This window comes from Branchiostoma floridae, chromosome 4 (assembly GCF_000003815.2).
Source record: "Branchiostoma floridae strain S238N-H82 chromosome 4, Bfl_VNyyK, whole genome shotgun sequence".
NCBI classification, from domain to species: Eukaryota; Metazoa; Chordata; class Leptocardii; order Amphioxiformes; family Branchiostomatidae; genus Branchiostoma; species Branchiostoma floridae.
In genome coordinates, this window is record NC_049982.1 from 10,418,460 (window position 1) to 10,431,979 (window position 13,520).

Below are 13,520 nucleotides of genomic sequence, written 5' to 3' on the forward strand. Positions count from 1 at the left end.
TTTCTTGGATTTTCCAAGTTCCCAGTTATGTAGAAAACACTAGAATGTAAGAACAAGCTTCTATTAATTTTTTTGTAATGCCTTAAACTACAGGAGTCCAGGGGGCATGGCAGAAATTCCAATGGTGCCATGAGCCACTCCCTCAGCCAACCTACTGACATGAAGAAGTCAACTTCCCTAAACGAACGGGCAGACTTTGACAGAATACAGGGAAAGGACAGGAGGCAAGGTAAATACCCCAGTGCAATTGTGCTTTGTGGTTGTCATTGTAGCAAAGTAGGCCTTTTTCTATAATAATACAATTTTGATTGAAATTTCATATCATTAGTGTTAATGAAAGTGAAGGTCCATCATTCCATGAGAGTCAGAAAGACTTTGACCATGTATTTGGATTTTCCTGTTTGCCCAGGCCCTAGAGACGGATCCAGTCGGGGTGTGGCTAAAGCAGGTGGGGCCTTCAGCTGGCTGAAGGGAAGACAGCGCTCCTCCGGCGGACTCTTCGTCCTCAATGCCCACCTGACGTACGTTACCTTACCCTGGCAGAGAATCGTCGCAGGTGAGAATTAGATAACAATTTTGTCATTGTCCTTGGTGCGGAATGGCAGTCAATAGCTTCTGGTCAGCTTTATCTTTCTTGTGTGTCACATTATTGCTTCATTTCCATTTAAGTAATGATAATGATGTTGTGATGATCATTATTTTTGCTCTGTCTACACATGAGTCACAATAGGATGAGTCTCTGTCTCACTGTGGGTGGACCATGTTATCATTTCAGATATTCTGGAGAACAGGCAGCCTCCAGTTTTGTCAGCATAGGAGTGAGTCTCCAGTCACTCAGAAACTCCTGCAGGCTGGACCATCCCTTAGGACGGTAGGCTGAACAGTAGAGGGTTTCCATGACCTCAGGTAATACACCATCCAGCCATGTTCATGCAGAGTAGCAAACTGGCTTGAGACCAAAATCCTCTGATGCCACATGTCAGCATTGGTTAAGAAGAGCAGATTAATACAATGTACTGTTGTGTTGAATCAAGGACATTGAACAGACTATTGAAACATTTTTTTTAAATGTATGCAGACATAGCCTGGGTGCCATCCTATATAGTTTACTGGGGCTACCATACTCTAATTAGATTGAGCTTATAGCAGCTGGCCAGTTACAGCCCCAGACAGCATAGTTTGCTTCACATAACTACCATACTTACTCTCTTAGGGAGCAAATATGGGAGCACCAGTTCTTCAGTTCTTTTTAAAACATGGCACCCAGGCTGGGGTTGACAGACAGTCAGTGAACTAATCAGAAATGATAATTGGATGCGTTTGTAATTATATTCGAATCCATGTATACCGTAGTTTGCTGTAGAAACGGTATTGCTAACCAGTTAAACCAGATTAATATTTTAGAGTTGATGGCCTTTGTTGTTTATCCCTATTATTTTAAGATTGAGACAATTTGAGTCAAAAGTCAAGTGAGATTCATTGATTTCTGAGCTTTTTTTAAGTCAGCCATGATTGTTAAGTATATGGCATCTAGCTGTAATGTAAGATATTGTACAGCAAAAGCCAAGTTGTGTGTTTTGACAATTATGTCATGTAAATTTCTTGTCATAGGTATGAGATTTACCTACAATATCTGTAAAGACAAGACCCAGGAATTCTTAGCCTCTTAAGTGCCAAATGTAGATGTGCTGTCATGTAAAACCTGAAATATTACCAGATATTGAAATGCAATCTTAGGTTAGTGTTAGGATGAATCAAGCAAATTATTTTTGGAGGAGACCTAGTTTTTTTTGTTATTACTACCTTTCTTGTCTTTCTTTGCTCAAGTTTCATATAAGTTAGTAGCCAAAATTTAGCTTCAGATGCTGCCCATTATATATTTTTTCTACAGGCACATCATGTCATTTCTTGCTAGAATTTAAAGAATTACACTAACCATATCAGGGCCAAGTAGTGAGTAAAAGTGTACATTGTAGACCGTGCTAGTATTGTATCATTACCAATACATCAAGTAGTCCATTTAGATCATTTCATAGTGTTATAAATGCAAACCATAGTTGCCTCACTTTGTAAATAGAACAGTGCAGGAAACTATCCACTATACACTTCAGACATTTTGAACAGCAAAATAAGTGTTTACGGTGCATCTAGCATTGCTTCGTTAAGCCACAATCTATCTCAGTCTTCAAAAAATTACTTTCAGATTTAAGTCCCTGATCTTCATATCAAATGGGAATGGTCCATGCAATATAATAGGGGATCACAGTAAAGAGCTCCTTGACATGGCAAAGTATGAGATGCTTGAAAGCTAGAACCACAAATTGATAACAAATGTCCAAATAAAAGTTTGTACTAGGTGTTATGAAGTTGTTTTTCTCTTGCCACATTTGTTAGCAACAGAATAATTGGAAACAATGAGCGTCAAAACCTGATCAGAAAGATTCATTTGATTTAAACCATTTAGACTTCTTCCATCATGCACATGTGCCTTGCAGTTTCAAAAGCAAAGCTTCACTTGTGTATTGCAGCATTTTGCTTTTAGTATCTTCCAAAATTCTGGTAAGAGAATTACAGGGAATGCTAAGTACTAGCGAGATTCATTGTGTTACATGGAATGTGGTCAAAACGATGTGGCAATATGACCTATAGAAAGTGATCCACTGTCAAGAGAATTGATCATGTACATGTAGCTGATTGTGGTAAATTTATGGCTGTAAGATATTGTTTCTATCTGGTTTAATAGCAAAATATACATGTATGTCACCATGTACACCATGTACCAGTATGCACATAGTGCTGATAAAATTGTGGAAATGAGTGTTATTACCATAAGGTGCCTATCTCTGATGTTGATTTTTCCGATGTGTTACAAATATTGACTGGAAACCTCCTTTAGCAAACAACATTGTCAATGCCATAATTATTAAATATTTATTACATACCCATCACATCAACATGGTGTTTTCATCACTTTAGATATGTTTTTATGCTCATTTGGACAATTAGCATGTAGATCTGTAGATACATGTACATGTACACTGCCAATAGCAGATCAAGTACTTCAAGGAGGTTTGGTATGCAAGAAGCTTTCTTGTTATAACTGAAGTATGGTTCATTTCATATTGGATATAGCACTATTTCAAGCTATAGCTGCTAGCCTTATTTACAACTGTTCTATTCAAATGAAAGAAAAGTGGTCACACTAGGAAAATTCACTAGTTGTAAAAATGGAACAAAGAATTTACTCATCTTTTCAGTTAGTTTCATCACAATACCAACTACATTGTACCAAGATAAGCAGGTAAGTGCAGGAACTGCACAGTATACAAGGTTACAGCAGTCTTGTATAGTCTGGCATACATGTGGATGAGTCCCACAATAAATACAACACACACACTGTAGCTGTAATATTAAACTTTCAACATTGCAATCTAAGAAGCACAACAATCAGTGAGCAACCTTTAACTTATTTAGATACCTCATCACAATTTAAAAACTGAACAAAACTGGCAAGTCTTTCATCCTAATACCCGATTTATCCAAAACTTTCACAACTTTCCGGTGTAATATGTGCACATTCTTCATTGACATAAAGATATTTACATTGCAACAAATTCCCACCCAAACTGGGTCGAACAGAAGACTAGTAGAGTTTAAGAACTAGGAACACTAATGAATAAAAGCCTACTAGTCTCCAAAGTTGAAGAGATTGTTGTGCGAGTGGAATCACAAGTCATTATCATCCAAGTCCCTGGAGTTCAAAGTCCAAAACTTAACCAGGACCAACATAATACTAGTATAGTTTTGAGAGCTGGGAAGACTAATGAATGAAAGCCTACTGTCTTGAAAGTTTGCGAGATTGTTGAGTGAGTGGAATCACAGGTCATCATCATCCAGGTCCCTAGAGTTGAAACAAAGTCCAAATGCAGTGCCTATTTACATTGCAGCAAAGTCCAAACTTAACCGGGACAAACAGAAGACCAGTAGAGTTTAAGAACTAGGAACACTAATGAATAAAAAGCCTACTAGTCTCCACAGTTGAAGAGTTTGTTGAGTGAGAGGAATCACAGGTCATCATCATCCAAGTCCCTGGAGTCCTCCTCACACTCCAGACTGTGGCTGGTGGTGGACTGGTCCATCTCAGACAGGGGTTCCATGGGCTTCTCCAGGCTGAACAGGCTCTGCAAGGTCACACATCTCAGAAATTAACCCTTATAGTACATAGTCAGGACTGATGAAAAGTAAGGTTTTCATAGTCAAGTCATATGATAGGCCCATTACATTGGAAGGGTTCAGCTAAGTGAAAATGCATTCAAGATGGAAGGAAATGATATTCCCAGATGATACTGATATCCAGTCTCTTGGACCAGAATCTCCCCAAACATTTGAGTGATATTCTGCTTACAAATTTCTTCATGTTTGTACATGTTGTCCTCAAACTCTTCACAAGCCTAATAATGTACACTTGTTAACCACTGTGACCAGAGGTTGAAGTAAAGCACTGTATGGCCCAAAGTAGAAGTCCTTCTTGCAATATATATTGCAGTTGATACAAACTGAACTAAATGACTTCATCAGGCAAACGTCATTCTGAACTACACTGACCTCCTCAGGAGACCAGAACTCCCTGTAGCCGTCCCTGTCTGTGAGCATGTCACGAGGAGAACCTAGGTCTGGCACAACCTGGTGGGAGGAGTCAGGAGTGGTGGGAGGGTGTGGCAGGAACCCCGAGCTCAAGAGGGACTGGTAGGTGGGGCTACGCAGGAGGTCCTGCTGTTGGGGCAGCTGGGAGAAATCAACAAGAACAAATGAATAGAGAAAAACGTGCTTTGTCACAACAACATTTCTTCTGCAACAGAGCTGCTGTTATACAAAAGAAAAAAAGCTTGATTCCCCAACTTAAGCTGTTGATAGAGCATCAGTGTCAGCATTAGAGATATTAGCAGTAACTTGAGCTGTTGTGTCACACAAAACAATCTACCAGTACCAATAAGAATTTTTGTTTATCAATAAATCTTTACCATAATCAAAAAAACTAAAGCATGCCAACATCTTGGCAGGTATTCAACATCAAAAAATATACACTGGCTTTGTATGCAAGATGGGAGGCGATATGAGGTTGACACCAGCTAAAAATACCGTACCATAGCTGCCTTGCTTTTCCCTCCATTCTTAAAGATCTTGTCCAGATCCAAAGACTGTTCATCGACATCAACAGTCCAAATGTAGGTCCCATCAGCTGGTGTGGAAAACACAAACCATTCATCTTCACTTCAGTGTAACAAGACAGAATCAAAGGTACATTGCGCCATGAAAATTATAAACTCTGCAGCATTGATACAACATGCTGTTATTGAAGCCTTTTTCAGCACCAAGGACAGGAACTGTCGTGTCAACCAACCTGTAGCTAAAAGTTTGAAGGTTACTAGCAAATCCTTTCAAAATCAGGTTTGTTTTCAAGAAAGATTAAATCATGATGTGTTACCACAGTTCTTTATCATTCTGATATTGAATTTCCACCTTATTTCCAAAAGGAAAATCCTTCAGAAGGTATGGAGCTTGCATTTCAAGGGCATTCATTATGTTTTTGAAGAAATCTGCAGAATGGGGGAAAACTCACCTGGTAGCCTGGCCCGAGCTTTGTCCTTTAAAACTGGGGACCTAAACCCTGTAGCAGGGGACACTTCTCCAAACACACGAGGAACTGGGCAGTTCCCTTTGTTGGGTAAGGCGTCTAGGAATCAATAGTGAAATAGATGCCATAAGCAAACTGTTTACTTCATATTCCCACAGGACGCATGATAGAAAGGAATATTTCACAACATCTCTTATCACTCTCTAAGTGTCTCTGATTTTCTTGCAATAACATTTTCAAATTCTTTCAGAAGAAATGAGATAAAAGGAATTTGTATACATCACATACACTACTGAATCATAAAACAAATCATGAAAAACATGTATTGAATGTCTCCTTCATATCATTGTCATAAAAACTTGTTATACCTTCTCCATCACTACTTCCATTCCACATTGGCTCTTTTTTGACATTCCTGACACCCAAATGCATGGCTGATTTGTCTTTTCTTCCTGCTAGCACATTTGAATTGGTTGCTAGAACTGCATCATTGATGACAGTTGGTTCTTGTTTGATACTGCTATAAGCACTGGGCACGACTTGAGCAGAATGTTCCCTCTTCTCTTCTACATCTGAAATACATGACATAATTTAGTTTCCATGACCATTTTCAAATCATGCATGGTCTCTGCTCTAAATGTAAATCACTAGGAATTTCCAAGTACCAAACTATAAATCTTTTTAGTATTTTTCAATAGTATGATTTTCAGTCTGACATTTCAGCTGTACTCAGCAATTTCTGTTTATCACTGAAATCAAAAGATTAAATAAATCAAAAGTAAAGCATCTATACATAGAGGACATGTCAATGTAACCTTGCATAATGTTTTCTGACCTGGTGTGCTAAAAGTTGGAACCTCTGCATCACAGTGCATCAAACATGTCTGGGGATTTCCAAATCCCATTTTATCATCCAGAATCACCACATATTCATTCTCCTCATCCTCATCTTCACTCCAGTCCAGGTAGTCCCCCTCCGTGTCGGTAGGGGAGGTGTCCTTCACCAACTGGGCCAGCTCAACCCCCTGCTGCTCCAGGAACTTGTGGAAATCAGCCTCACAAGGCAGCGGGCTGGCCAGCTTACCTGTCAATCAAATATATATATATAGGAACAATGTAATAAACCCTGTAAGAGTTGTGGGGAAGGGGAGAAAAGGGAATCAGAAAACAAAAACATCAAAGAAGAAAGACAGATTTTTCAACCTAATGCAGAGACAGTTGCTTTGTTTTCAATACCCGGTGCTATGCATTTCCTCATTTTAGGTATTGTCATACATACTAGGGGACTGACATCTACTGTGGAAGTATTCTACCACTAGATAAGTGTCAAGTAATTTCTATATTCATGGTAACAACAAAAACACTCACATGCTGTCACTTCTGAACATCCCTTTCCACTGAAAGAAGACAACCCTTCTCCACAGCTGTCCTCCTTGGCTCTCCTCCTCTGAAGGGATGCCCTGTCCATACTGACAGACACCACGGCCTTCATGCGGGACAGCTTGGCTGCCTTTGGGACCTCAGCCGTTGCTGTTGAAGTGATGGCTTTACGGCATCCAACAGGCAATTCCTTCCAGATCTCCTGGAGGATGGAACATAAATGAAGTTACGGGAAGAAGGGCCTTTTCCCAAATTAACACACCTAGTAAAAAGAAACTTGACTCAAGTTAGAGTGTACTAGTATTATGTTTCAGAAAAAGTGACTTACTGTATATCTGCTCCACCATAGTGATAAAGGTTCACAAATGATTTGGACAATCCTATTGATTTGCATATAAAAAATCCAATGATTGGCACATTAATTTTGCATATGAACATAAAGTACAATTTAATAGTATGTAGGATTGTCAATCAGAATAGATTCTTAGATTGCATACAAGTCTGCCATACATCGTATCTGATACAAGTCTTATGCAGTAGCATTTTTCTTCTGTAAAACATTCACTTGATATCAAACCCTGCCCACCTGTATAGTGGTGGACATCTGCGTGCTGTGCAGGTGCTGGGTGGGCAGCAGCAGCTGTTCCTGCAGCTGGTTCACCATGTGCTCATAGAACAGCAGGTACCTGTGGCAAGGAGGAGCTTGTACTATCAGAAACAGTGATGCATGTACATGTGCTGGTATCTGTACATGTTGTGAATATGAAAGGTCTTAATCTCTGCACCTCCCCTAGCATTGTATCTCACTGGATTGTGGCACGTTGGTAGCTTGTTGCAGCATCCTAAATTGCATTTCTATTATCCTTGGCTTTATTATAGGAATATCATGCAAAATGTATAACTACTAAAAAGCAAAGCAAAAGAGAGTGAAAAGATGTTTTTTATCGATGGAATTCGTCCAGCACTCTGTCAAATTGCTCAGCCACAGTGAGGTTGCCAACATGCCACATCTGTGATCTAGCTACCATTAAATTCTCACAAAACATTTCATATCATTTTCAATGTGTTTTAGCATCCACCTACATACTTTAGGTCAGCAGATAGCATTTCAGCACCAAGGGCACAACCAATAAATGAAGTGATGAAAATTGATGATGATGATCAGTGTTACACTCGAGTTTTTGCTATGTCTTTTGAAAAAAAATGCATCATATGAATACTTGCCATGTGGGATAAAAGCATTGGGAGTCATAAAAAGTTCAAGAATTGATACTAACACATACCCTTCAAATTCCTTGTATGATCTGACAGGATCAGGACTTGAGAACACCTTAGGCCTCACGAGCATCTTAGGTGTAGAAGTTACAAAATGGTGATTCCTTGGGACTGTCTCAGGACCAGTGGCATCCCAGACTGCTGTTGATCCACTGGGAACTGGCATTTTCCCTGCAACTTCATGGTGATCGTGCTTAGTCGTACATGTGCCTGGTATTGTGCTGGTATTTTTGGTAATGTCCGACATAGCGCTGGTAAGCATTTGATCTGTAGGACACCTTTCTCCATGACTTGGGATCTTTGGCCCATCCCTCTCAGAGCTGTGGGATCTAACTTTATTGTTGTGCTTGACTTGATTTGCTATTGATGAACTGCAGCAAAAAAATACAAGCAACCTCATTTTCAAGTTGCCTTTTCAACTTCAAAACTCATCAGAACTGTCTGAACTTTCTGTCTGAATTTTCAACACTAAAAGTGTACCTACCAAGTGCAGAAATTGCCATTGTGAAATAGTATATTCATGCATTTCAGCATATCACCTAAGGTCCTTTTTTACCTTTTTACCATCAAACTTTTTTTTCAAAAAGACAAAGGCAACCAACCTGAGCTGGGAAGGCACCTCAACCCCCACCTCGTCCAAATGGACCATTCCCGTTTTAGTACTTGTCATGGAGTGTACTTTGGAAGGAACTATCCGTGGGGAGACACTTTCTGTCACTGACAAGCAAGTTGGGAGTTCAGCAACATTGACCAATTTCTTCTTCCTCTGGTATACTCTCTTTTTTGTTTTCTTTTCCCTGCTGACAATGTGAGGTATGGATTATGTAAAGGAAAATTATGTGCTTTTGAAGCCTATCATAAATCATCCAGGAATAGTGAATTAATGATTGTCAAAAATTGTGTAACAGGTGCATTGATTCAGCACCATGCAAAAAGCATGATTTTGCACCAAATGAAAATGAAACCATGTGAAAGCCATCTAAAATCCTTGAAATACTGTAACTTAGTTATTTTGATAACTGTCAAGAATGATATTTACCTTTGTGCCTGGATGGCCTCACTGTGGAGAAACTGTTCCCTGAACTGTCTCCTGACCATGTACAGGGTCTTACTGTATCCAGCCTTGTCTCCAAACTTGCATGCTTAGAATAGAAAACTTTTTTTCAATTTAGATAAAGATTACACATACTAGTACAGCTTAGATGGATGCATAAATATATGTACTTATGGTTGTGTAAGCCATGTACGGGTAGGTATTTCAGTGCCATCCATCTAAAACTAAAAAGAATCCAGAATTGGAAATACTATTTTCTATCATCTGTATGAATTGCTGAGCTGGAAAATTCAATAGCATTTCCATAATATAACGTTAGTTCCCTGAATAAATCCTTCCTGGCTTTGAGACAATAGAAGAAAAAATATATAGATGTTGTTTTTTCCTCACCTCTGAGCTTCAAGATTTTGTCAAGCGTTTCCTCCAGTTTGTTGATGTGACTCACAGCAGCCCGTACTATCTTGGTTTGCTGAGAGGACAAAACATGAAAATTCATAGTCATACTAACTGAAATTTAGTCTTTTTACATTCGACAAGTGATTATGATGTGAAACTTCAGAATCTTTATTTCATGGAATCCTCGCCTTATATACCGTTGCTGGAATCTCAGTCTGTTAAATCTTACCCTAGATATTTCTTTGACTCCGTGGTAGTCGTATGTGCTGGGCAGAACTTTCTGCAGCTGTTTGTAGCTGGCGGCCACACTGGCGCGGTGCTTGGCGTCCGACATCCGCCGCCGCTGCTTCTGCTGTCTCGGCGACAACCCGATTGCAGGCATGCTGCACATCCAGTGATGGAGACTGAATTCAACAAACTTGTGCAAATCCTGAGGAAAAAAGTCAAGGGAAACATAAAAGCACTGTCTACCTCCTTCGTTCACGATTCCCTGTCAAACTCTACCCCACTTCAAGTAACAGCTAACGTTAGGCCATTTAGTAGATTAAAAATACTTTCAGCATATGCATTGTTGACACCTCGTACTCACGTATCCCTCTCTGTTCCCAGTTTCTTCTGACGCAAAACCAGCGGTTTAGTGATTCTACAAAGAAGAAAATACACAAAGTGTGATATTTTTTCAGTGGACCTTCCACAACTCTTGACAGAAATGAGAATGTCGTCTGAAATATCAAGTTGCAGCAATGACCGGCAGTGATTGGTCAGAGGGATGCTCATTTGCATGCTGTATGGACACCTGTTATGCATGCATCGATGTAAACCGCCAGAGGGACCCAGGCATGTAGAGGGCAAAATGCGTAAGGACAGCACACGAGCAAATTCCTCTGACATCCTAAATCATCATGTGGTCGACTGCTATTACGATTTGGGATGCGGTTGACTGCTGTGATGATTTTGGATGTCAGAGGAATTTGGTTGCATTCGCCGAATATGTCGGCCCCGTACAAAGCCTGCACTAAGTACGGTAGGCCCAGCCAGCAGTAGACTGGATTCCAGGTTAAAGCAGGGACGGCACTGATAACGTTAACGTTTATGATAACTTACACAGTGCCTTCAGTTTGCTTATCTTCTGTGCCCCTCATGGTGGGAGGTAAACGGCATGTTGTCTATTCTGGGGATTTAACGTTTTACCAATGCCATAATTTCTGATCAAATCGCCATCATGATAATTGTTTCCATTTGCCTCGCCTGGATAAAAAAAGTTTGAATTTTCCGCCAATCAGGTGGTTGCTTGGACCTGTTGACACGGGTGGGGTTACCTCGGGTCATTCACCTACGGACCAACATGGCGGCGTGCAGGCTCCTGACACGAGAGAGGGCAACTCAGCTTCTATCCAACATCGACACGGTTCTCACGGACTGTGACGGTAAGGCAGTTACTCACGAAACATTTCGACAATATTGTATGTTTCAAATCAGTGTACATTGTGCCCAGTTTCGTCTCAAACTTGCTGTTGCGACCTGTATATCTTGAACCTCTGAATGCGGAAGTGATTATGCAACATCCAGCTACTACGCTCCAAACTTCAGGTTAATGATAGTCTGACATGCTATCTAATATGACAGAGCAAGTCTGTACTGTTATTTTGGGATAACCTGAATTGTTTGTACCTAATTCAATCATCCCTGTCCTGTTAACATGTTATATGGGAAAGAGGTGGCGGCAAGTCCAACAAATTGTATCCGCCCCCCTCCCCCTTGCATCATTTCAGGTCTGATGTGGAATGGAAGCACACGTTATTTAATACCTAATGTACATAACCTGAAGAAAATTTACTGTTATTACCTTTGCCAGAATGGCTAAGGTTATGTTTTAGGCTTGTGAGTCTGTGTGTCTGTGTGTGTGTTAACAGCATAACTCGAGAAGCCTTTGATGGATCCCAATGATATTTGGTAGGTGGGTAGAGGTCGGGAAAACGAAGGTCAAGTTCGATAATGGGCCCCCTAGCGGCTTGCTAAGGTACTGCAGCAGAACCTCAATTTTTTATATCTCGTGTTCTGGACATGCTGTGGTCATGATTTTTGACTGGTAGATAGCCCTTGGGGCAGAGAGTAAGTGCTGTGAGTTTGGACCCCCTAGCGGCTTGTTTGGAACTGCAGGCGCCGGTTTCCTTTCAAACTTTGGACGAGAATAACTCTACAACGTGTTGACGGATCGTCATGATTTTTGGTATGTAGATAGAATGAGTGATGACTTACATAATGATATACTAATTATGCAAATCAACAGCTGATTTGCATAATTAATGAGGAAAATTTATAAATCCACTGCATTCCATGATAGGACTTTCAAACTTGTTACATATGTAGCTGGGAAGGAGAGAAAAGTCGATGGATATCAATTATGCAAATGATGGCCTCATTTGCATAATTAATGAGAAAATATGAACATGTTGACAGATCATCATGTCTTTTGGTATGTAGGTAGCGTAAATGAAGACCTACATAATGAGATACCAATTATGCAAATCAACAGCTAATTTGCATAATTAATGAGGATATTTTATAAATTCAAACTACATTCCACAATAGGACTTTAAAACTTGTCACATATGTAGCTGAGAAAGAGAGAAATGTCAATAAATGTTTATCATGCAAATGATGATCTCATTTGCATAATTAATGAGAAAATATGAACGTGTTGAAGGATCGTCATGATTTTTGGCATGTAGATAGCCTAAGTGAAGACTTATATAATGTGATACTTATTATGCAAATTAACAGCTAATTTGCATAATTAATGAGGAAAAGTTCATAAATCCACTGCATTCCATTATAGTACTTTCATCAAAGTTGTCACATATGTAACTGAGAAAAAGGGAAGAGAAAAAGAGGTGTATTTAAAGACTTTGAAAGAGAATAAGTCAAGAATGGATCAAAGGATCATCATGATTTTTGGTATGCTGATAGATATCGTAAATTGTAACTTGGGATCTAATTTGCATAATCAATGCCGCAATTTTATAAACCAACTCCAAGCATACAATTATAAAGAAAATGAAATGAGTAATGCATTTGTCTACAGACATCATTCTACATAACAAACCTGGTTTATTTGGCAAAGGTATGTGTTCGTGGAACTCTAGTTGTTGATATTCCAGGGAAACAAGCAATAATAACATTTGCTTATTGTTATGACTTCAAACAGATTTTAACTGCTATAGTGAGTTTTGTAAGAGCAAGAGTCTGACACCAGATTGTTTACCACCTATGCATGTAGGTGTATTATGGCAGGGGACAGAAGCTCTTCCTGGTGCTGCAAAAACTATTGCCAAACTCAGGGAAATGGTAAGTTTCTCTGAGAAAACATTTTGTTCTGATGCATTCCTGTTAGAACTGTCAAACTTTCATGCTAATATCAATGTCTGTGTTTTTTTTCATGGCTGTTGGTTTGCTGCCTGCTTCCTTTTTTCAAAACCAACTTTCAATCTGATTTTTTCAGGGGAAACGCATCTTGTTTGTCACCAATAACAGCACCAAATCTCGCCTGTCGTATGTGGAGAAGTTCAGAAACCTGGGGTTTGAAGCTAATGAGGTGAGACTTGTGTTTTTGTTTTGTATGCAAATCTATCATCTTTGCAAAACTTTTCTCCCAGGTCTTACAAGTCCATTTTTCATGAATTCACATAATTCACCTGCTGAAATGAGGAGGGGTGAACTCAGCTGAGTGTCGTTGCAGTCACCCTACCCAAACTAGGGGACATTACACATGACTGCATA

General features: G+C 39.6%; 3 protein-coding genes across 7 annotated transcripts in view; 2 read left to right on the forward strand and 1 right to left on the reverse strand.

Annotated features, from left to right (window-relative positions):
* The window catches only part of LOC118413945 (uncharacterized protein KIAA0930-like), an 8,987-nt gene extending 7,910 nt beyond the window's left edge, over positions 1-1,077 (forward strand). Inside the window, exons 8-10 of the mRNA XM_035817620.1 lie at positions 94-229; positions 410-556; positions 776-1,077. Coding sequence (XP_035673513.1) covers positions 94-229; positions 410-556; positions 776-816 — 324 coding nt within the window. The 3' untranslated portion in view covers positions 817-1,077. The remainder of the gene's footprint in view (positions 1-93; positions 230-409; positions 557-775) is intronic.
* Positions 1,078-2,694: 1,617 nt separating this feature from the next.
* Positions 2,695-10,494, reverse strand: LOC118413911. Of its 5 annotated transcripts, XM_035817550.1 has the most exons (15): positions 10,330-10,494; positions 9,970-10,170; positions 9,735-9,813; positions 9,330-9,432; positions 8,893-9,090; positions 8,299-8,661; positions 7,602-7,701; positions 7,004-7,217; positions 6,471-6,719; positions 6,004-6,207; positions 5,621-5,734; positions 5,145-5,239; positions 4,606-4,785; positions 4,027-4,181; positions 2,695-3,901 (listed from the first exon to the last, which is right to left on the reverse strand). In XM_035817550.1, the coding sequence occupies exons 2-14, from the start codon at positions 10,129-10,131 to the stop codon at positions 4,065-4,067; spliced, it is 2,178 nt and encodes a 725-aa protein (XP_035673443.1). In that variant the 5' UTR covers positions 10,132-10,170; positions 10,330-10,494; the 3' UTR covers positions 2,695-3,901; positions 4,027-4,064. The 5 variants fall into 5 exon arrangements, with proteins under 5 accessions (XP_035673443.1, XP_035673444.1, XP_035673441.1 ...); XM_035817551.1 differs by having other exon boundaries at positions 2,695-4,181; positions 8,893-9,087; XM_035817548.1 differs by having other exon boundaries at positions 2,695-4,181.
* The window catches only part of LOC118413950 (glycerol-3-phosphate phosphatase-like), a gene marked incomplete in the record, with an annotated part of 4,818 nt that continues 1,762 nt past the window's right edge, over positions 10,465-13,520 (forward strand). The window contains 3 exon segments of the mRNA XM_035817625.1: positions 10,465-10,597; positions 11,024-11,167; positions 13,021-13,088. Of these exon segments, the coding sequence (XP_035673518.1) occupies positions 10,510-10,597; positions 11,024-11,167; positions 13,021-13,088 (300 nt within the window).